Genomic DNA, 25,293 nt, shown 5'->3' with positions numbered 1-25,293 from the left:
ATACTCCTTCCCTTTCCAAATTCCAAAAATATACCCTTCAATTTCATTCTAAACTCTTACTTCACAGAGCTGTGTGTTGGTGTGGATTCCGCCTATGAGAGCTCTCAAAGACCTGACCAAAATTACAAACTCACCAAGAAACAAACATCCTGCCTTCCGAGATCATTGCTAGCTCACCAGTGTCCTATCGCATCAGTCAGTTCATTGGTCCCTCAGTTTGCATACACAAGTGCAGATTCAAAAAGAACAGTGTATCATCAACCATTCATCACATGGATGATTATTTGAATTCTGAAGATTGAAGCAAAGGATAAAAGGAGTCGGAGTAGGACGTTTGGCCCTTCGAGCCTGCTCCACCATTCAATACGATTGCGGCTGATCATCCAACTCAGTCCCCTGTTCCTGCTTTCTCCCCATATCCTTTTATCCCTTTAGCCCCAACAACTATACCTCCTTGAAAACATTCAATGCTTTCTGTGGCAGAGAATTCCACAGGCTCACCACTCTGAGTGAAGAATTTTCCTGTCATCTCAAATAGTCTATCCTGTGCATTTAAACTATAATTCTGGATCTGGACTCCCAGTCATTGGAAATATTGTTCCTTTTTTACCTTGACTACTCCTGTTAGCACTTTATCATTATATCATGTCACACGACTTATATACATCTTCAAAAAAAAATTATGCATAGCCACCCATGATGATAGATAACACACCGCAGAGTGAAGCAACATTGCCCAATCATGATAACTGTATGAGGTCCAAATCTCATCATGTTGTACATCCAAAGCATTTCCTGAATGTACAGAGACATTCCATCAGGAAATAGCTCTCATTCTTTCCAAGGAAGAGTTGAGATGTTGTCCAATGACAGAGTTCAGACAAGACAGGCCTGAAGCCTTCAGATAGCGAGATAACATTGCGGCATGTGACATTCTGGAGCATAAGGTACCTGCCATGCCTCTAGTGGAGACAATATATTCAGTCAATTGTATGTGTCATGTACAGTTACATCAGTAGGCACAGAAGCCACATCATGTGTAGAAATCTGTGAGAATATAACATGTTGTGAATACAGTTCAGATATCTGACTCAAGAACCCAATTCTGTGGTATATGTTCCGTGGACTAGCATATAGTAAATCACATTTGGCATCAATTATGATATCTCATTCATTCAATAAGGCACCCTAGATAGCATCTTGCAGATCCACCACCACTACCATCTAAAGGGATAGGACAGCAGGTATGTGGGAATACCATTATTTGCAAGATCCCCCTGAAGCCACTCACCATCCTGACTTGGAAACATATCACCATTCCTTCAGTGTCATGAGAATTCTGGAATTCCCTCCCTAATGGCATTGTGGGTCAACCTAAACCTTCAGTGTCATGAGAATTCTGGAATTCCCTCCCTAATGGCATTGTGGGTCAACCTAAACCAACAGTTCAAGAGGGCAGCTCACTGCCACATTCGTTTTGGTATCAAGGGGTGGTCAATAAATGCTGGACTAGCCAGCGATGCCCACATCCCATGAATGATTTTTTAAAAATCATACTGAAAATCTTCAAATTGCAGTGCAGACATTAACATGTAAATATTCTGCATCTTTGCATTAAAATCTGAAGGTCATTAGTTCAAGAGATGTAAAGCGATTGAACATAAATGGGTAATCCTTCTTTCAAAGTAGCAGGTAAGGAATTATATGCCACCGAAGTCAAAAGTTATGAGTTTTGAAAAGAAAAAGATCAAAATTGGTCAAATTGCTTCCTGGAACATTAAATAACCCAAATGGGACTCAGCATCCCTTCAATTAGCCTAGATTTCCATTGTAAACTCACTCTCCTGGGTTAATTATAAATAAGCAACAAGAGCTGATTGAATTCCAAAGTTAAATCAGAAACAATAAGAAATTGCAGTCAGTTGCTGACACAAGAAGGAATATAAACAGTTCAGTTGCACTTTTAGAACAGATGTAAGGAAAACCTGTTCAATGCTGCTGGTGTCCAACTCAAGCATAAATTTGCCATTCCAACAGATTAACAATGTTTTTCACGTTGTTAGGTTGACCAAGTAAGAGCTGAATTTCATCAAGCTCAAAAAGATTCATGGCTAGATTTGGAGGCAGTAGGAACTGCAGATGCTGGAGAATCTGAGGCAACAGGTGTAGAGCTGGATGAACACAGCAGGCCAAGCAGCATCAGAGGAGCAGGAAAGCTGACGTTTCGGACCCAGACCCTTCATCAGAAACGGGGGAGGGGAAGGTGGTTCTGAAATAAATAGGGAGAGAGGGGGAGGTAGATAAAAGATGGATAGAGGAGAAGATAGGTGGAGAAGAGACAGACCGGGATGAGGCCAGTAAACGTGAGTGTAGGTGGGGAGTTAGGGAGGGGATAGGTCAGTCCAGAAAGGACGGACAGGTCAAGGGGGTGGGATGAGGTTAGTAGGTAGGAAATGGGGATGAGGCTTGAGGTGGGAGGAGGGGATAGGTGGGAGGAAGGACAGGTTAGGGAGGCAGGGTCGAGCTGGGCTGGTTTTGGGATGTAGTAGGGGGAGGGGATATTTTGAAGCTTGTGAAGTCCACATTGATACCATTGGGCTGCAGGGTTCCCAAGCAGAATATGAGGTGCTGTTTGTGCAACCTTCGGGTAGCATTGTTGTGGCACTGCAGGAGGCCCACCCCCATCTCCTACCTACTAACCTCATCCTGCCCCCTTGACCTGTGCATCCTCCATGCACTGACCTATCCCCTCCCTACCTCCCCACCTACACTCACCTTTACTGGCTCTATCCCCGCCTCTTTGACCTGTCTGTCTCCTCTCCTTTTATCTTCTCCTCTATCCATCTTCTATCTGCCTCCACCCCTCTTCATATTTATTTCAGAACCCCCTTCCCCTCCCCCATTTCTGAAGAAGGGTCTACACCCAAAGCATCAGGCTTCCTGCTCCTCTGAAGCTGCTTGGCCTGCTGTGTTCATCCTGCTCTACACCGTGTTATCTTATGGTTAGATCTGGAGCTGATACAACCCTTAGTTGCTCACTCCTTATAGATTAGGATGCCTTAAAGTTTGGGGCTCAGTTTTTGTTCCTTAGACTGTACAACTGTGTACCACGCCATCTTATCGTTCTTTCCTAGTGGGTTGCATCCAGGTGTTGAAAATTATGTTTTTTTTTGGATAAGTGTCAATTCCATTAAGATTCACAGAGTGTTTTTCTCTTACCTGAGCAAGTTTTCTCCAACTCATCTCATTAACTAACACCCGGCTCCACAGCACCCCTCATGTCTGAAGTCAGCACGATCCCACCAGTCTCCACACTCACCAGTACTCGCTACATTTGGGATATCTCAACATAGACTGGCAGCCCTGGCACCTGCGCCATCTTTAAAAGGCCAGGATGCGAAGGTGGTGGTGTTGGACAGGGTGGACAAAATCAGAAATCACACCACACCAGGTTATAGTCCAACAGGTTTATTTGAAATCACAAACTTTCTGAGCACTGCCCCTTCAACCTAACAAAGGGGTTGCACTCCGAAAGCTTGTGATTTCAAATAAATCTTTAAAATAAAAATGGTTGCACACTCAGACAGCTGTTGTAAGTATGGAGCTCCCCTGCTTAGTTTGTGATATTTTCCCTGAAGGTGAAAGTTAAAGAAATCAATGGCACTCAAACACTATCAGGTTCTGGTGGTCAGAGTGGTACAGAGGAGAGACATCCTCTTCTACCAGGGCCAGCAAAGCAGGATATGCCATCAGACTCTGCCAACCTGCTCAAAGTTTGCCACTGAGTCAGTGAAGTCTCAGCCATCTTGAGGAATGGTCAGCAGTGAAGGAAAGAGGGCATGACAGGGTAAATGCCATCACCTTCTCAGGGCTACCTCACACTCACTCTCTCTCTGCGACTGTAGCCACCTGTCAGTAAGACTGATGCACTGTTCCCTCAGTGTTACAGGCAATATCTTCCCTCACCTGCAATGAGCCACCCTTGTAAACCTGCATGGCCTCTGTGCTGCCGACTCACTTCCTCAGAACACCCCTCACCAGCTTTCTACCACCAGTGTTAAAAACCACGCACTTGCTTCATCTCACTCAATCCCACCCTTTCTGTCACCCCAGAAGAAAACTGTTCACAAAACAGCAGAAAGAGTGATGGTGTGCAGGTTGATGATGAAGCTAAAGCCTTAAATCATTGAAGTCAGTGATCACAGAGGGCTATAAGATATCCAGAAGAATGATCCCAAACTAGAAATTGGTTTCCCACGAACTTTGGCAGTGAACCCAGTAACAAAGGAAGACCTTTATGGTAAAACCGATGTATGTCACCATGGCAACTTCTCTGGGGTGCTCCGAACCACATCTGCTAAGGAAAGGACACAATTTCATCAAGAGTCTGAAGCAGGGGCAGAGGTGTGGGCTTTGAAATACACACTCACATCAGTGCAGCGAGCACGGGTAGGAGAGCTGCATGCAGGCTGCCACCCACATCTTCATCTCCTACCAACACTAATGGACAAATCGCAAAAATCCAGGGGCAATACATCTCCATTATAACGTCGATAATAAAGTGTGAAGCTGGATGAACACAGCAGGCCAAGCAGCATCTCAGGAGCACAAAAGGTGACGTTTCGGGCCTAGATCCTTCATCAGAGAGCTCTGATGAAGGGCCTAGGCCCGAAACGTCAGCTTTTTGCTCCTGAGATGCTGCTTGGCCTGCTGTGTTCATCCAGCTCCACACTTTGTTGTCTTGGATTCTCCAGCATCTGCAGTTCCCACTATCACATCCATTATAACGTCGTTGGCCTGCAAGAACTGCAGGTCTCCCGCTTCCTCCTTGAGCAATCAGCTCCCAATCATTGATTCCTTCCTAGAGCCAGCTGCACTTGCTCTCAACATGAAGGGTTTTCTCTTTTAAGTCCACTCACTTCCTTCAGACCCTGGCGTGTCACTATGGGAATCCTCGGGGGCTCCAACCATGCTTGTCTTTTCAATAGTATATGTGAAACAACGATCATTTCAGCTGGTATTTATTTCCTTTCTGCTTTCAGGGCACAACTGAAGGTGAGTGGCTTTGAGGGGAACTTGTGGGTGGTGGCATTCCCATGCCCTTGTCCTTCAAGATGAAGTAATGACTCTGAAAGATACTGCCTAAGAAGCCTTGGTGAATTTCTGCAGCGCGTCTTGTCGACTGTACACACTGCTGCTACTGAATGTTGATGGTTCTTGCTGAATGGGTGACCTTCAAACCTCCCCTTTATTCGTTTTCCCTCAATTCCTCTAATCATTTCACACAGTTATTCTAATGACTGAATTCTCCATACTAGAACTTCTCAAATATCCTTCTTTTGGCTCATTTATTAGTCAACAAAGACGTTAACCAAGTCCATTAATTTCCTGTTCCTCTGCTCTCGAACATAGAAAAGTACAGCACAGTACAGGCCCTTCGGCCCACAATGTTGTGCCGTGGAATAATCCTAATCCAAAAATAAAATAACCTAAACTACATTCCCCTCAATTCACTGCTGTCCATGTGCATGTCCAGCAGGCGCTTAAATGTCACTAATGACTCCGCTTCCACGACTACCACTGGTAAACTATTCAATGCGCTCACAACTCTCTGGGTGAAGAGCCTCCCTCTGACGTCTCCTCTATACCTTCCTCCTAACACCTTAAAACTATGACCCCTCGTGGCAGTCAATCCTGCCCTGGGGAAAAGTCTCTGGCTATCAACTCTATCCATGCCTCTCATTGCCTTGTACACCTCGATCAGGTCACCTCTCTTCCTCCTTCTCTCCAGAGAGAAAAGTCCAAACTCAGTCAACCTCTCCTCGTAAGACAAGCCCTCCAGTCCAGGCAGCATCCTGGTAAACCTCCTTTGCACCCTCTCCAAAGCCTCCACATCTTTCCTATAATAGGGCGACCAGAACTGGACACAATATTCCAAGTGTGGTCTCACCAGGGTTTTGTAGAGCTGCAGCAAAACCTCGCGGTTCTTAAACTCGATCCCCCGTTAATGAAAGCCAAAACACCATATGCTTTCTTAACAACCTTATCCACCTGGGTGGCAACTTTGAGGGAGCTATGCACTTGAACACCAAGATCCCGCTGTTCCTCCACACTGCCAAGAATCCTGCCTTTAATCCTATATTCAGCATTTAAGTTCGACCTTCCAAAATGCATCACTTTGCATTTATCCAGGTTGAACTCCATCTGCCATTTCTCAGTTCCCCTTAGTCCTCATCAGCCATAATTTAAAGCTCTATAGCATGAATCTAGGAGGATCTTGTGGGTAGAGTCCCTGTCTCTGAGCCAGAAGCCCCAGGTAAGGTCCCACTCCAGGATTTGAGGGCTTAGGAAGGGGTGTTCATAACAGGGGCATAAATACTGATTATTAACTGCTAAATCTTTCGAAAGCATGCCACCAGCAGGTTGCAAGAGCAGGCAAGAATCCTGGTCAGCCACGTAAACAAATGAAAGCTGTTTTATCTCCAAAACTATCCTGGTCTTCAGGCGACAACATTTGGGTCAAAGTGCATGTTGCCACAGCAACCCAGACTGCCTCAGTGAACTGTAACGCACCACATGATCCCTCACCAAACATATCCTACCATTCCCCTTTCCAGCCAGAGCGCTCCATCCATTGGTCCTCCACTACCATGACTTCTCGTCAGTTTCTGTGTAAGTTAAGGAGCTGCAACATTGCTCATTCACTTCTTCCCATGAAACAAGCCGTCCCTGTATGTAAGACCACAATTTACAAGCACTTCTTCCAATTACTGTTCAAAACACTGACTCCTCTTCATGAGAGAAACACAGATTAGCAGGCCACTCTGTCAAACTCATCTATCCTGTTTACTGTTGTGACCCTGAGCTATTTGTGGCAACATTTGTAAATAAGGTGAGGCTTTTCATGTGGTCCGTGATTTTTGAAACCTAATGAGCTCAGCCCATAATTGATCTCAAAATTTGCACCTTGCTGGCTTAATTGATTGATGTTCATGATCAACATGCCATTTAGAATCATCATTGGAACACTTCAAGGCTCTTCAGAGAGGATTTTGGCAAATTTAGAGAGAGCAGCTGAACACTTGCAGAAGTTCCCAGTCTGATGTATTTTAACCTTGAATTAATTTACTTGTTTTGATGCAGGTGCAAGTCGGTTATGTGGAGTTAGCTGACAGTTCAGTGTGGTTGGTGCTTTTTGACATTTCTCTTTATGTATGGTTAACCACCATTTTTTTTCCCTTGACTGAATGTCTAATAAAATGTTGCTTGTAGTTTTGCACTGCTGTTGACACGCTGCCTCACAAATAACAGCTTCATGATAGGTGATGCATGAAAACAATGGGATTCACTTTCATTTTCTGCACCAAAGACTGTCTTCCTTTTTGACACTGCACCTGGCTTTTCTTTACAAATTGAAACATAAAATGGGCAGAGTATAAAATTGAGAGTGTCTAATTGTGTTCAATATTCATGATTCTGGTGATTAGAGTTCAAGCAAATATTACTGAAAGTAAGGCCAATACTGTTTTTCCCACTGGATCCCATCAGTTAAGTAGTTATTTTCTGCCTTTGATATTATGTGAAATCTTGTTTACTTTATAAGCTGCAATAATAATAATAATTAATGCTAAGATGATTCCTCGCATTTAGCAAAAGAAGGTAGGAAAGGACTAATTTCAGACACTAAATTGAAATTGACAGAACAGTGAGCAGAGGTAAAAGGCAGAAAATTCATGGTGACATCTTTGGAATATTGTCTTTTCTTGAAGGAATCTCACAATGGTTAAACAGAACCTGCTTGAAAACCTGCCTGCCACGTAGAAGGTGATTTGCTGGCATCCTTTTGCACTGGCTGCAGATGGACCCCCTGGTAATATGTTCACTCTCCAGACAGAAATCCCAAGAACATCAGCAACAGTTCTGCGGAATTCATACCTAGAAAAAAGAGAAACCCATTTTAATTAATCAGTGTGTCCAATGTGACAAATGCTAATAATCAAATACTAGCCTATCAGAAACTTTAAATTGTGAACTGACATTAACTTACGATTACACTATTATTTCTGGGACCTTTCACATTACAGCATTATAAGAGGAAGAGACAATCCATTAGAAATTGACTGGATCTAAACTCATATCTGGAGTTCTTTTTTATTTCAGCTAAAATCACCAAATGATTACCTCAAGGTGATAAGATAAATATTAATAGCTTGATTCCATGGGTCACAAAAATGAAACAAATTTAGAATAAATATGGAAAGAACCAATGAGTGAGTTAAAAAAAACATTTCTTACAAATAGACAGTTAGAATTTAAAACTTTCTGTGTGGAGTATTATACAGCAGAAGGTAATTGTATTTAAACAGAATCCAAGTCCACACTTTTATGTGAGAGTTTTATTGCAGTTAGCCACAGTTCCTAAAACTGACAGCCCACTGATTGCTGTAGTGACTGTAACGATGTCAGCCAGCTGGACATGATAGAGTTTGAGTTCCCTTGCTGGGGCTGTTTATCTGCTCCAACCAGGGAGCCCTGTCTCACTTTTACTGATACTCAGCATGAGGCAATATTATAGTAAGGATTGTTCATGTGTTAATAAAGTGTGACTTGGGGATGGGATACCAGCCTCTGTTGAGTTATTTCAATTACTAACTCCTATATTTATACAATGAATTAATTATTCATTAATATTTCCATCACCTATTCACCAAATCCATAAGCCTTCAGGCATTCCTCCAGATCACATTAGATGATAACAGAGTTTACAAATTATTTTAACAGAACATTAGTTGTTTGAAAATGGAGCATTAAAGTTTGGAAGAGTGAGCAGAAGAGTTTTTTTAAGCTCCAGATTTACATCATTTGGGTATCGACCCTGGATATCCTCACCTGTTCAAATTTGCTAGAGGCTATCCTGCTTTTAAAGACTATGTTTTGTATCCACTTTACACACAACAAAACAGTTAAAATTCATACCAAAATCCAGAAAACCAGTTGTACTACACCCTTTCCTGAAAATAATACACTTCCTGCTGTTGAAGGATAAATTATGATTTGGAGAAGTAAAACAGCCTTGGGGATTTAATGGTCCTTCTTCTTTTCCAGTCTTCTCTTACAGCAACAGTAATGTGTTTGATCAGCTATGCAACATAAATCTTAGCAGGATGAAAGATCTCATCGGTAAAGAATTTGTTCTCTCTCAGATTGACTAAGAATCCAGGGCTGTGTTTCAAAACATAAAAGGAAAGCGAAGCATTCTCATCAATGTTCTGGCTTATATTTATTAATCAACCAATAAAACAAAAAGACAAGTTATCTGGGCATTATAGGATTGTTGTTTGTGAGAGATTGCTGTGTGTCTGAATCAGATGCTACATTTCAGACATAATATTGTTAGGGGCTACACTCCAAAAACTTGTGATTTCAAATAAACCTGAGGGACTATAACCTGGTGTCTTGTGACTTCTGTCTTTGTCCATCCTAGTCCAATCATCACCTCCACATCATCAATACAAATGGTTGGTGTCTTTCAAATGCTAAAGACTGCAATCAATTGAATTCTAGCTGCATTCAGGATCTCTGAACAAATATACATTTACAATGAAATAAACAGAATGGAAGAAGGCTCACATGGTGTAGAAATGATATGAATAAGCTGGTGTTGGAGTGGGGTGGCCAAGGTAAAAAAAAATCACAACACCAGATGATTGTTCAACAGGTTTATCTGAAAATGCAAACTTTCAGAGGTCATCTCCTTCCTCAGGCGTAGTGTCGGACAGAGAATATAAGTCACAGAATTTATGAGCAGTAAGGTAATAACCCCAAAACTGGCTGCCTCTTGTTGAATCTTTACTCAGCTTGGAATGAGACTTCTGATTAAAATTCAAAATCCAGGTTCCTGTCAAGTCATTGTCATGAGATAATTAAGGGTTTTATCCATGTATAAAAAAGGTCTCAGTTCTCAGTACTGCCAATTTCCAGACACCATCCCACAAGTCATCCACTTCATCCTCAACCGCAACGCCTTCACCATCGATAACCAGTTCCTCATCCAGGCACACTGAACAGCCACGGGACCAGGTCTGCTCTGCTATATACCAACATTTTCATGCGCAGGTTCGAACAAGAAACCAGTTCTTCGCTACACAGGGCCTCCAATCAATGCTATACACCAGACGCATTGGAAATATTTTCTTCCTTTGGGTTCATGGCAACGAATCACTGAAACTACTACAATAGCGATATCAAGTTTCACCCCCCCAATCAGACTTACCACAGACTACTCTTTAAAATCAGTCTCATTCTTGGACACATGCATCTCCATCAGGACACCTCCAAATCTCCCTCTATCGCAAGGCTACAGATAACTTCAAGATGCTGCACTTGTCTATCTTCCACCTTAAACATATTAAAAAAGCCATCCCCTATAGTCAAGCCCAGCGCATACACAGGATCTGCTCAGATGAGGGAGAACACAATGGACACTTGAAGGTGTTGAAGGATGCTCTCATAAGAACAGATACGATGCTCACTTCATCGATCCCCAATTCTGCCGTGCCACAGCGAAAAGCTGTAATACAGACACAAGATACGACTGGTAGGGTACCCTTCACTGTCCAATACTTCCTCAGAGAAGAAACTATGCAATATTCTTCACAGTCTTCAAAACATTATCGATGATGATGAGGAGCTCACCATGATCTTCCCCACGCCTCCACTTCTCACCTTCAAACAACCAACAAACCTTAAACAGACTATTGTTTGGAGCAAACTACCCAACCTTCAACACAACATCAACCGTGCCATGACAACCTCTGCAAGACATGCCAGATCGTCAGCATGGACACAACCATCACACATGGCAATGCCACCCAGCACGTACATGGCAGATAGTCATGTGACTCAGCCAATGATGTCCATCTCATACGCTGCAGGCATGGATGCCCTGAGGCATGGTATATTGGTGAGACCATGCAGGCACCACAACAATGGATGAATGGACACCGTGCAACAATCACCAGACAGGAATGTTCCCTCCCAGTTCGGGAGCACTTCAGCGCTCAATGGGCATTCAGCCTCGGATCTTCGGGTAAGCTTCCTCCGAGGCGGCCTTCAAGAAACACAACAATGCAGAGTTGCCAAACAGAGGCTGAGAGCCACGTTCAGTGCCCAAGAGGACAGCCTCAGCCGGGACCTTGGGTTCATGTCTCATTACAGGTGAGCCCACTACACTGTGCGCGCACACACACACACACACACACACACACACACAGATTACCCCCACCCCCCCCACACACACACACACATTAAAGATTCAACGAGAGGCGACCAGTTTTAGGGCTGTTACCTTTCTGCTTATAAGCTCCGTGTCTTATACTCTGTCTCTTACACTATGCCTGAGAAGGAGCTGAGCTTCAAAAGCTTGCGCTTTCAATTAAACCTGTAGGACTATAGCCCAGAGTCACTTGATTTTTGACCACAGAGTATAAACACCAGCATAGCTCATTTTGGGCCAAATGGTCTGTGTATGTGGTATATGTTGTCATTCTGTGTCAACATGAAATTGTTGGATATATATACTAACTCTTTCAAAATGTTTAAATGGAAAATAAGAATGACAAGATTTGATGTTTCAGGATGTAACTTCAGAATTTAGCAGTATAGTCAGAAAGGAGTAGTTAGCAGTCTGGGGAAAGTGAGAGGGAGTCAGGTAATGAGCTCAAATGACCGGAATGTTATAGAATATAAACGATCACTGATGTGCAGTGATTCACCATGAACTCATTGATCAAATACAAGTGCTTCTAAAATTGAAACAGTGCTCATCAGAAATATTAATGCCAATTCAGATCATCTACACACACACACAGTCAGTTGAGAACTTTAAAGTCATTAGTATCTCCCAATGATTTCCAGGACTGAAAATGACACTATTAATTTAAAATTAGCTGAGTACTTTGTTTAATGCGAGTTTGAGAGCTGACATGGCAATTCGAACTGATAGACCTTTAATGGAACATGTTCATTGAAAAGCAAAGGGGAAGAACTTAACACTAAAAATATTCTCTCCACTTTCTACAGTGGGAAACAATATCTTGCAAAAAATACTGCTTAGGGAGTATTATTCTCACAATTTCCTGTCAAACTCAAGAGATACCTCACTCTTGTTAAAATGTGGAATATGTTTTGCACAAAGTTTTCCCAGAAATTTAATCTCAGCACTTTGAACAAATTATCATAAAACTGTACCATTGCATTCATTTTATTGCTGTTTTCAGAAAATGTTTCGTGCTTTTAAGAGTTTAGTGGAATTTGCAATTTGTTGGTTACAGCAAATGAGCTCATTTCCCTGACAATATCAGATATTAGTTGAACAAAAATGGTATTTTTATGATTCAAAACTAAACTGTGCTTGTTTTCTGTTTTGCAGAAATAATCTACCATGAAATAATAAAGAGCTGTGTTAGCATTACTTACAAAGGAAGTCACCAACTCGTAAAAAGAGATTGCTAATTGATTATTTTCATCAAATCCTGATACTTCTCTTAATTTCCTGATCAGCCTCTGTGGTCTATATTACAGCACAACCAATACTCTTTTGCTGTACCCAGTCACTCTCTTCACAGACCTACTTTGACGCCAGGCCAAAGCGGAATCCATTTTGGGCTGCAAAGCACCTTTGGGATGTTTTTCTTCATTCAATACAAATTGGTGTTCACACAACTTGTGAAGCTGATCAATCTCCCAAACGAGATGGTGTTAAACACATTTAATATGTAAGCCAATTTTCATAAAAATTGAACATTAATAAACAAAAGCAGTGGTGTACACATCTGCATTGCAACAGAAACACCATTTGCTTCAATACCAGCCTCACCACTGGGTCACATTATGTAAAACTTGTTCCAGGAACCAAGCTCAGCTGGCAGTCGATTGAGGTGATGTTGCCACTTCAAGTACTTTTTTTGCCCTTTTCTATTTTTACTGTTACTTTTGTTATAATCAAATCAGGAACAGAAATTGGGGAAAGTACTATGTGGTATATTCTCACCATACAGAAAGCAGAAGTGCCATTAAAAAAATAATTTTTAATTAAAGAACTGAATCCTTGTAGCGAACTATTCACTACCTTTGTACTACTGTTTTCATTCAGGCTAAAGATGTTTACCGTGGGAGAGAGATTTAGAGCACACATCTTTTTGGAGACATGCATTTGTAACCTTACCTTTCCTGATAACTCTCTCTCACTACGTAGCTTTTTCCTTTCTATGATGAAAAACAGTGAAAGAAAGAAGTTTGATTTCAATTAACTGGCAATTTGCCCATGGGGAGTCACTTAGGAGCAATAATAATGGTGATGAGTCTGTATTTTAGATTGTTATTGGATTATGAGTGTGGCAAACTACCACAATTTTGATCTACACAATTCAGATGAAAAGGTTAATGATATATTATCTCTGTTTTTCTGTCTACAGATACTGCCTGATTTGCTGAATGTTTACAGCATTTTCAGTTTTTATTGCAAATTACCACAGTGTCATCCGCTTATTAAAACAAAATCTAGTGAGACACACTGCAGGCTCCAGCACTGATTCGAAGCAACAGCAAGGTTCAATGCAGAACTAGGCATGGTCAGGGTCTGGAAAGGAGAGGGAAAGCTGTGGACACAAGGCTCCAAAACAGAGTGGAAGGCACAGACAGGTGAGCGTACTAGGGAATGTACATTCAGACATTTTGTCTTTGATGATTTATTTGCATTCCTTTTTTTCATGTTCCTTTTCTAAAAAGTGTTCAAGTGCAAGAACCCATAAGTAGATCTGTCTGAAGATCCTTAGACAGCACCTTCCAAAGCCATGGCCACTTCCATTTTAGAAGGACAAGGGCAACAGATACATGGGAACACCACCACCTCCAAGTTCCCCTCCAAGTGACTCACCATCCTGACTTGGAAATATATTGCCATTCCTTCACTGTCGCTGGGTCAAAATCCTGGAATTTCCCCCATAATAGCATTGTCGGCAGGGGCAACGAGGGATGGGCGAGAAATGCTGGCCAGCCAGCGACACCCACATCCACAAATGAATACAAAAAATTGACATTTTCCAGTTATAATTTTGAATAAATCCTAGAATTCTTTGTGATGTAGCAACGTTAGAAGAGATCAGAAAACACAAAGGCATCAAAAATATAAAGGGGCAAGAAAACTGATAAACTAAGCAAACTTAGAAAAGCTATGCTAAAATTCTTGGTCCTCATTTATTTTATTGATGCACGTTAAAAATCAGGAACCAATTAACGGACGTATTAAGACCTTCTCTTAAACTATACCTAACAAGGGCAATAATGCAAGGGGATTGGCAAACAGCCCACATCATTTGTATATTTAAAAAAGGTAGGACAATCCAGTAACCTCAGATCAGTTAGCTTAATTATCAGCTTTTTAAGAAGGCAGCTTACCACCACCTCAACAGCATTTACACTGGGTGGGGGCTTTCATCGTTCACCGCCCAGAGTGGCTCTGCTGCAGCCCTGCTGATCGAGCTGGTCGGGTCCTAAAGGACTTAGCTGCTAGACTGGGTCTGCAGCAGGTGGTGAGGGAACTAACAAGAGAGAAAAATATACTTGGCCTTTCATCCCCAATGTGCATACTACAAAGGGTTCTGCCCAAGAGAGTATGGGTAAGAGTGACCTCTGCAGAGGAAACAGCCAATGCTGGAGATCACAGCACATCAGGCAGCGTCCATGGAGAGAGAGCAAGCTAATGGTTCGAGTCTAGATGGCTCATCATCACAGCTGAAGTGAAGTGTGCAGGGAGCAGTATTTATGCTATATTTGGCAAAGGGGTGTGGAGTGTGGTGTGATAGGGGAGAAAGGATGTTGGTAGTTCAGATTAAGTGATCGGAATGTGAAAGCAACGAAGATGTACACAGTGAAAGAGATGACTGTAATTCCTGTCAGAGGGAAGAGCAAAACTTCTGCAGGGTAGGCATTCCTTGAAGAGACAAGGCAGTCAATTAAACACAATGTAGGGAGCAAATTACGGCAGATGTTGGAATCTGTACTGAAAACAAAAAATGCTAGAGACCACAGCAGATCAGGCAGCATCCATGGAGAGACAGCAAGCTAACATTTCGAGTCTAGATGACTCTTCATCTGAGCTGAAAGGGGCAGCATCTATGCAATAGCTTAGAGTGTGGAGTGGTGGGGGAGAAAGGATGTTGATAGTTCCGACAGAAATTCTGGTCATCCCTTTCACCATGTATATCTTCATTGCGTTCACATTCCAATCACTTAATCCAAACTATCAACATCTTTTCTCCCCCACCACTCGACATTCCACCCTCCCCGACAACTGCTGCCCCCCTCCACATTTCACTTCAGCTCTGATGAAGATTTATCTAGACTCAAAATGTTAGCTTGCTCTGTCTCTATGGATGCTGCCCGACCCTCTGCGATCTCTAGCATTTGTCGTTTTCAGTACAGATTCCAGCATCAGCAGTAATTCGCTCCTACATTGTAACCACTGCGCAGTCCTTGTAGAGACAAAGATCACCTTCACACTGAGAATTACTTCCATTGTGTTGTTTGGCCTATCACTGTGCTACATGGGACAGAATTCCAACAAATCTAGCAACTCAACAACGGACATCCATGAGGTGCTGTGGGGGACCATCAACAGCAGCAGAATTGTACTGCAGCACATTCTGTGGCTTCATGGCCTGGCATTTCCTCTACCATTATCATCAAGCCAGGGGATCAACCCTGGCTCAATTACGAGTGCAGGAGTATACGCCAGGAGAAATGCCTAAAAATGAGCTAGCAACTATAAGACAGGATTATTTGTTTTCATTCTGGCACATTGAACTCAAACCATTATCTCTGTTTCTTTTTCTCCATAGATGCCACCAGACCTGTTGAGTTTTCTCAGCACCTTCTCTTATTTCCACCACAGCTACAACACTGGCATCCACCTGATAATGTGGAAAATTGTCTGGGCATAACCTGTACACAAAAAGCAGGACAAATCCAATCCGGCCAATTACTGCCCCATCAGTCTACTCTCGATCATCAGTAAAGTGATGGAAGGTGTCAGTAACAGAGCTATCACACAGCACCTGCTCAGCAATAACCTGCTCAGTGACGCCCAGTTTGGGTTCTGCCAGGGCCACTCAGCTCCTGATCTCATTGCAGTCTTTGTTCAAAATTGGATGAAAGAGTTGAATTCCAGTTCAATACAAAACTGAACTCCTCAGGTCCTGAAACAGTCCACGTCCAAATGCAGCAAGACCTCTGTGATAACTAGGCTGTGTCTGAGAAGTGGGCAGTAACATTCATACCACTAAAGTGCTAGCCAATTAGCGTCTCTAACAAGACAGAATCTGACTATCACTCATTAACATTCAATGGCATTACCATCACTGAATTAATCCTCCACTATCACATCTTTTGAGCTACCATGATCAGAAACTGAACTGAACTCACCCCAAGGCTACAAGAGCTGATCAAATCCTAGGAATCCTAATAACAGCAAATAGCTCACCTCCTGCTTCCCCAAAAGCAGCCCACTTGACTGACACCACATCCATATGCATCTACTCCCTCTACCACTGACGCTCAGTAGCAGCAGTGTGTACTATCTCTAAGGTGCACTGCAGAAACTCACCAAGGCTTCTTAGCCAGAACTTTTCAAACCCACGACCACTTTCATCTAGAAGGATAATGGCAGCAGATACATGGAAACACCATCTCTTGCCAGCTACTCATCATCCTGAGTTGGAAATATATCACTATTCCTTCATGTAGCACTTCTGGAATCCAAAAGGCTTTTTTATCAAATCATGAATAGAATGCGGGTGTTGCTGGCTGGTCCAGCATTTATCGACTGTCCCTAGTTGCTGTGCGAAGGTGCTGTTGAGCTGCCTTCTTAAGCCACTGCAGTCCATATCTTGTGGGTAGACCCACAATGTCCTAAAGAATAAAATTCCATGATTTTGACCCAGCAAAATTGAAGGAACGGCAATATATTTCCAAGTCAGAATAGTGAGTGGCTTGGAGGAGAACTTGCAGATGGGCTGTTGCCATGTATCTGTTGCCCTTAATCTTCTCAATGTAAGTGGTTGTGAGTTTGATAGTACACTTAAACCTCAGATGAGAACATACTGTGTTGGAAAACTAGTACCAGAAGACAGTGTAGGAATTAAAGACAGATACTCACAAAAGGAAGGAACTAGTATCCCACCAGAGTTAGTGCTGCAACTAGTGTTATTTCAAAAACCATTTGGACTCAGGAATGCAAAGCATAATCTCAATATTTGTGGACAAGCGGAAATAACAGAGGACTGTAATAAAACACAGGAAGACATCAATACATTATCAAAATGAGTGTGCTATTGGAAAGGTTCCTTTTCAGACAAAATATTGGGGCCCATTTCTAGAGGAAATGAACAGCAGGGAAGTTATGGTGAATTTGTGTGGAGTCTTGTTCAAACCTCTCTTGGAGTACTGCAAACATTTCTGGTCTCCGTATTGTAAAAAGAATACAGAAGGACTGCAGGAGGTGCGAAAAATATTCGTGAAAAAGATACTAGAAGTGAGAGTTTAGAGCTCTTGGGAAAGAATGAACAAGCAGCACCTCCTTACTCTGTAAAAGAGAACTGGGGTGTAGCCTGACAGAGATCTTCAAGAATAACAAAGGACTTGATAAGTAAGCTTAGGGAAGATGTTTCCACCACTGGGGACAGAAACAGCAACAAATCATAAATAAAATATAGTGACCAACATATTCAACAAGAAATTCGGAAGAAACTTTGCTATTCAAAGAGTGGAAAAATATAAAATGCCCCAATCAAGGCTGGTACCAAAAGGGAAAGTTAAATGAACAAATGGGACAGAAATTATTGGAAATCAAAGTCAATGGTGTTGAATGAAAAAGTTTGAGAACAGGGTACACCTGCATTCCTCATGCAGATGGCCTAAAGACCCTCCGCTTCTTCCTGTCCCACAGGCCTGACGAGTCCCCCTTCACTGACACCTTCATCCGCTCAGCCGAACCCGTCCTCACCCTCAACAACTTCTCTTTCCATTCCTCCCATTTCCTACAGACAAAGGGGGTGGCCATGGGTATCCGCATGGGCCCCAGCTATGCCTGCCTCTTTGTAGGTTACGTGGAACAGTCCCTCTTCCGCACCTACACAGGCCCCAAACCCCACCTCTTCCTCCGGTACATTGATGACTGTATCGGCACCAGCTCATGCACTTCACCAACATCTTCCACCCCTACCTCAAGTTCACCTGGACCATCTCTGATACCTCTCTCTCCTTCCTGGGCCTCTCTGTTTCCATCTCTGGCAACCACCTGCAAACCGATATCCATTTCAAGCCCACCAACTCCCACAGCTACCTAGAATACACCTCCTCCCACCCACCTTCCTGCAAAAATTCCCAATTCCTTCACCTCCGCTGCATCTGCTCCCAGGATGAGGCATTCCACTCCCGCACATCCCAGATATCCTCGTTCTTCAAGGACTGCAACTTCCCCCCGCTCAGTGGTTGAGAACGCTCTCAACTGTGTCTCCCACAATTCCCGTAACTCATCCCTCACATCCCCTCCCTGCAATAACAACCAAAACAGAATCCCCCTTGTCCCCACGTACCACTCCACCAACCTTCGGATCCAACACATCATCTTCCGACACTTCCACCATCTGCAATCTGATCCCACCACCAAAGACACTTTTCCCTCCCCACCCTTATCTGCTTTCCAGAGGGACCACTCTCTCCGTGACTCCCTTGTCCGCTCCACACTCCCCTCCAACCCCACCACACCCGGCTCTTTTCCCTGCAACTTCAGGAAGTGCTACACCTGCCCCTACACTTCCCACCTCACCCCCATCCCAGGCCCCAAGAAGACTTTCCACATCAAGCAGATTATCCGGGGTGGGATTAGACAGCCACGGCTGACAAAGGAAGTCAGAAAATATATCAAAGAAAAAGAGACAGCCTATAAAGTGGCCAAGAGCACTGGGAAATCAGAAGATTGGGAAGGCTACAAAAACAGTCAGAGGATAACAAAGAGAGCAGTGAGGAAGGAGAAGATCAAATATGAAGGTCGGCTGGCTAGTAATATTAGAAATTATAGTAAAGGCCTCTTTCAATAGATAAGAAACAAACGAGAGGCAAAAGTAGATATTAGGCCGCTCCAAATTGATGCTGGAAGGCTAGTGATGGGAGATAAGGAAATAGCAGAAGAACTTAATAAATACTTTGCATCAGTCTTCACAGTGGAAGACATGAGTAGTATGCCAACAATTAGGGAGAGCCAGGGGACAGAGTTGAGCATGGTAGGCATTACAAAAGAGAAAGTGCTAGAAAAGCTAAAGGGTCTAAAAATTGATAAATCTCCTGGCCCCAGTGGGCTACATCCTAGAGTTGAGGGAGGTGGCTGAGGAAATAGCGGAGGCTTTGGTCGTGATCTTTCAAAAGTCACTGGAGTCAGGGAAAGTCCCAGATGATTGAAAAATTGCTGTTGTAACTCTCTTGTTTAAGAAAGGATCAAGGCAAAAGATGGAAAGTTATAGGCCGATTAGCCGAACCTCGGTAGTTGGTAAAATTCTAGAATCCATTGTCAAGGATGAGATTTCTAAATTCCTGAAAGTGCAGGGTCAGATTAGAACAAGTCAGCATGGTTTTAGTAAGGGGAGGTCGTGCCTGACAAACCTGTTAGAATTCTTTGAAGAGGTAACAAGTATGTTAGACCAGGGAAACCCAGTAGATGTTATCTATCTAGAATTCCAAAAGGCCTTTGAAGCAGTGCCTCACGGGAGGCTGCTGAGCAACGTGAGGGCCCATGGTGTTCGAGGTGAGCTACTGGCTTGGATTGAGGATTGGCTGTCTGACAGAAGGCAGAGAGTTGGGATAAAAGGCTCTTTTTTGTAATGGCAACCGGTGACGAGCGGTGTCCCGCAGGGTTCAGTGTTGGGGCCACAGCTGCTCACCTTGTATATTAATGATCTGGATGAAGGGACTGGGGGCATTCTGGCGAAGTTCGCCAATGATACAAAGATAGGTGGACAGACAGGTAGTACTGAAGAGGTGGGGAAGCTGCAGAAAGATTTAGAAAGTTTAGGAGAGTGGTCCAGGAAATGGCTGATGAAATTCAATGTGAGTAAATGTGAAGTTTTGTGCTTTGGAAAAAAGGATATAGACATGGACTATTTTCTAAACGGTGAGAAAATTCGCAAATCAGAAGTGCAAAGGGATCTGGGAGTGTTGGTCCAGGATTCTCTAAAGGTTAACTTGCAGGTAGAGTCCATAATTAAGAAAGCAAATGTAATGTTGTCATTTATCTCAAGAGGGTTGGAATATAAAAGCAGCGATGTGCTTCTGAGGCTTTATAAGGTTCTAGTTAGGCCCCATTTAGAATACTGTGTCCAATTTTGGGACCCACACCTCAGGAAGGACATACTAGCCCTGGAGCGTGTCCAGCGGAGATTCACACAGATGATCCCTGGAATGGCAGGTTTAACGTATGATGAACAGCTAAGGATCCTGGGATTGTACTCATTAGAGTTTAGAAGGCTGAGTGGAGATCTAATAGAAACTTACAAGATAATGTATGGCTTAGAAGGGGTGGACGCTAGGAAGTTGTTTCCATTAGGCGGGGAGACAAGGACCCGCGGGCACAGCCTTAAAATTAGAGGGGGTAAATTTAAAACTGAAATGAGATGACATTTCTTCGGCCAGAGAGCGGTGGGCTTGTGGAATTCATTGCCGCAGAGTGCAGTGGAGGCCGGGACGTTGGATGCCTTCAAGGCAGAGATTGACAAATTCTTGATCTCAGAAGGAATCAAGGGCTACGGGGAGAGTGCAGGGAAGTGGAGTTGAAATGCCCATCAGCCATGATTTAAATGGCGGAGTGGACTTGATGGGCCAAATGGCCTTACTTCCACTCCTATGTCTCATGGTCTTATGGTCTTCTGTTCACCTGCACATCTGCCAACGTGGTATACTGCATCCGCTGTTCCCGTTGTGACTTCCTCTACATCAAGGAAACCAAGTGGAGGATAGGGGACCGCTTTGCAGAACACCTACGCTCGGTTCGCAACAAACAACTGCACCTCCCAGTCACAAACCATTTCAACTCCCCCTCCCATTGCTCAGACAACATGTCCATCCTGGGCCTCCTGCAGTGCCACAATGATGTCACCCGAAGGTTGCAGGAACAGCAACTCATATTCCGCTTGGGAACCCTGCAGCCCAATGGTATCAATGTGGACTTCATAAGCTTCAAAATCTCCCCTCCCACTACTGCATCCCAAAACCAGCCCAGCTTGTCTCGGCCTCCCTAACCTGTCCTTCCTCCCACGTATCCCCTCTTCCCGCCTCAAGTCCCACCCCCATCTCCTACCTACCAACTTCAGCCCACCCCCTTGAACTGTCCATCCTCCCTGGATTGACCTATCCCCTCCCTACCCCCCCACCTACACTCACCTTTGCTGGCTCCATCCCCGCGTCTTTCACCTGCCTGTCTCCTCTCCACCTATCTTCTTCTCTAACCATCTTCTATCTGCCTCCTCCTCTCTCCCTATTTATTTCAGAACCCCCTTTTCCTCCCCCATTTCTGAAGAAGTGTCTAGGCCTGAGACATCAGCCTTCCTGCTCCTCTGATGCTGCTTGGCCTGCTGTGTTCATCCAGCTCTATATCGTGTTATCTCAGATTCTCCAGCATCTGCAGTTCCTACTAACTCTGATTGAACCAAATAGCATGTTTCTCTGCTGTTAACACTATTCAATACTATTATACCCAAGTACGGTGTAACTTACTGTGACCTTTTCGATTTAGTCAAATGCTTACCTGTTGAATGGGTCCACTTTTGGGAAAACAAGTAATTTCGTTGGAGAATCAGCAACAATATTAGTGCAATCCATTAGGGCTTTAACTGGTCCTTCACTGTGAATCACCACTGATCTGCCTACAACTTAAAATGAAGAAACCAGTTACAACATATTATCAAAACCAAAACATTGCAGATGCTGGAAATCTAAAATAAAAAATAACATGCTGCAAGAGCTCAACAGGTCAGGCATTTGGTGAAGGAGAAACAGAACTAAGTGCCTGGTGCACTTCCCCACCACTTCACCTGATGAAGGAGCAGTGCTTCAGAAGCTTGTGATTTCAAATAAATCTGTTGGACTATAACCTTGTGTCATGGGATTTCTGACTTTGTCCACCCCCGTTCAACATCAGCACCTCCACATCATGTTGATTCAGCTATGGCACAGATTAAAAGAGCCAAAAAGGTTACGCTGGAAACAAAAACACAAATTGCTGGAAAAGCTTAGCAGGTCTGGTAGCATCTGTAGAGAGAGAAGCAGAGTTCATGTTTTGTTGCCAGTGACCTTTCTGCAGAGCCTTTCTTCAGGGTTTTGTTTAAGTCAGTTGTTATGTTGGAACTGTACAGGACTTTGGCTGGGCCACAGCTGGAGGACTGTGTGCAGTTCTGGTCTCCATGGCATAGGACAGAATGTGATTGCATTGGAGGGGGTGCAGAGGAGAATAACCAGGATGCTGCCTGGGGTGGAGCGGTTTAGCTTTGAAGAGAAGCTGGATAGGCGTGGGCTAGTAGGTGACCTGATAGAGGGGAATAAAATTATGAGGGACAAGAACAAGGCGAATAGAAAGCAGTTCTCCTTAATTGAAGTGTCATTGACAAGGAGGTTTCAAAGGAATTTGAGGACAAGTTTTTTCACCCAGATTGTGGTGGGTGTCTGGAATACGCCACCTGGGAGGGTAGTCAAGATGGGAAGCCTCAGAACCTTTAAAAGGAATTGGGTCAGCACTTAAAATGTGATAACATTCAAGGCTATGGGCCAAGTGAAGACATATTTACAAGGGAAAAACGGAAAAATCTGCGGATGCTGTAAATCAGGAACAAAAATGCAGAAGCGGCTGGAAAAGTTTAGCAGATCTGGCAGCATCCGTGAAGAAAAATCAGAGTTAACATTTCAGGCCCAGTTCTGTCCATTCAGTTACCAGACCCAAAATATTAACTCTGATTTCTCTTCACTGATGCTGCCAGACCTGCTGAGCTTTTCCAGCAATCTCTGTTTTTGCTCCTTTTACAAGGAGTTGTGGCAGTTACAGTTATGCAGTTATGAAGGACAGAAGGATGAAGACAGGATTACAAGCGGGATCATGACTTGGAAAATTCTAATGCTGAAGTTTTACGGAGTAACAATGTTCATTAAAGTGATTGCATGGCAGTGTCTCTCAAGAATCCATGCCATCTGGACTGTCAAAGGTCAACCTAAGGACATGTGGTGAATGCCATTTTAGTGACAAACATCACCTGGGAACTTGGATGGAGCACAGCTTCTATTGCAAGTAACTCAAAGACGGAATTCATTGAATGGGAAAAAGTGAGTAATTCTACGTACAGTAGAGGGGTTGTGAAGAACTTTGGAACTGCATATGGTGCCATTAATGTGCTCAGAATTGAATGGGAAATACCCTTCTTGTATCAGCTATATGAAATGAAGCAACCTCCTGTAGATGCCCAGAGACATAAAATCAAAGAATCTACAGTTAACCTGAATAGAAGGATTGCATGAATAAATTTTTTTTTAACATTAGCACTGCAACGTGTAAAAAGTCAACGCAAATTAAACATGCATTGACAGACAATTGGTATTTTTATAAATACTTCAAACTCTTTTTTAGACACAGGACGGTACCACAAAACTGGTAAATGCTGCAAAATGTTATTTGTTCAAAAACCTGGATGACTACTAAACCATTACATGCTGGTGGATTTAGTAGGAAATATAAGCCAGTGGACTGAATTTCAACCAGCAGGCCAATGGATTTAAAATCACTAACAGACCATGGATTTCCCATCAAATATAAGCCAGTTGATTCAGCATCAGTAACAGATCAGTGGATTTAGCAACAATAATATATAGTTGATTCAATAACAACAGTAGGCCCGTGACTTTAACATCACTGATAGGTCAGTGGATTTAACATCAATTATAGACCAATGAATTTAACATTAACAATAGGTCAGTGAATTTAATAACAGGAACGGGCCGGTGAATGTAATATCAATAATAGGCCAGTGGGTTTGTGTTCAGTTCTGTTAAAAGCCTTTTAGGCACATTAATCTGGGAGAAAATTGCCATTTATACAAGCGTGGGTTAAAATGGGAGAGTCAGCATTGCTGTGTTAAGGGCAAATCAGGTCTGAAAAAGTTTTTGATGACAAAATTGAGGCAATATATACAAACACTGTGGTTGGTGTTGTGTAAGTATACTTTCAAATGCTGCTTGATAAAGTTGTTCATATTAATCTTGTTAACAAAATTGAAGTCATGAGCTTGAGCAGCATGAGTGCAAGTCTGGCTGAAGTATAGGAGACACAGGATTGAGGGGAATGGCTCTTATTTGGCCTGGAGGCACAGGGTGCTTAGTAATATGCCCATTGCTTTAATGTATCTATGTTAATGATTTGGGTTTGGGGAGACATGTTGTACGTTTAAAAATTGCAGATAATACAAAACTTTCAAGTGTATTAAACATAGTAACGGACTTCAAAAGGGCTAAATGTATGCCCGGTGGAATTTACAGCAAGTCTGGTGAAATAAAATGTTTTAGCAAGAGGACTCAGGAAAGATAATAAAAACAGAACACCCTGAGGAATGTTTACGCACAAAATTGCCATGTTACAATTACAACTATGTAAAAATGTGGCATAACAGGTCAGCAAAGTGCTTCTTTTTTAAATTCATTCATTCACAGGATGAGGGTGTCACCAGCAAGGCAGCATTTACTGCCCATCCCTAATTGCCCAGGGGACAATTCAGAGTCAACCACATTGCTGTGGGTCTGGAGTCATATGCAGTCCAGACCAGGTAGGGGTGGCAGGTTCCTTCCCTAGCCAGATGAGTTTTTCCAACAATCAATAATGGATTTGTAGTCATCATTAGACTCTTAATTCCTGAAATCTACCATCTGCCATGGTGGGATTCAAACCCGAACATTGTCTGGGTCTCTGGATTAACGGTCCAGCAATAATACCAGTAGCCCATCGCCTTCCCATTTTAATCATTAAGATTTATGAATGGAGTCTCAGGTTTGGGTTTTTTGCTCCTGAGGCAATGGTCCTATATTCTGAACAGTTTTGAAGAATGAGAGGTGATCTAATTGGCACAAAATTCTTGCAGAGAATCCCAGGGCAGTAAGCAGATAAGATGTACCCCCTGGCTGCTGACGCCAGAACCAGGGGACATTATCCCA

At 43.0% G+C, this 25,293-nt stretch overlaps 1 protein-coding gene across 1 annotated transcript in view; it reads right to left on the bottom strand.

The window, feature by feature from the left end:
* Positions 1–25,293, bottom strand: part of LOC132210778 (uncharacterized) — a 125,221-nt gene that overhangs the window by 15,449 nt on the left and 84,479 nt on the right. The window contains exons 7-8 of the mRNA XM_059652945.1: positions 21,854–21,977; positions 7,811–7,935 (exon numbers count right to left, since the gene is read on the bottom strand). Of these exons, the coding sequence (XP_059508928.1) occupies positions 7,811–7,935; positions 21,854–21,977 (249 nt within the window). The remainder of the gene's footprint in view (positions 1–7,810; positions 7,936–21,853; positions 21,978–25,293) is intronic.

The sequence above is a fragment of the Stegostoma tigrinum genome, chromosome 20 (assembly GCF_030684315.1).
Source record: "Stegostoma tigrinum isolate sSteTig4 chromosome 20, sSteTig4.hap1, whole genome shotgun sequence".
NCBI lineage: Eukaryota > Metazoa > Chordata > Chondrichthyes > Orectolobiformes > Stegostomatidae > Stegostoma > Stegostoma tigrinum.
The sequence above is the reverse complement of the archived record's forward strand: the minus strand, read 5'-3'. Positions and strand labels throughout refer to the sequence as shown.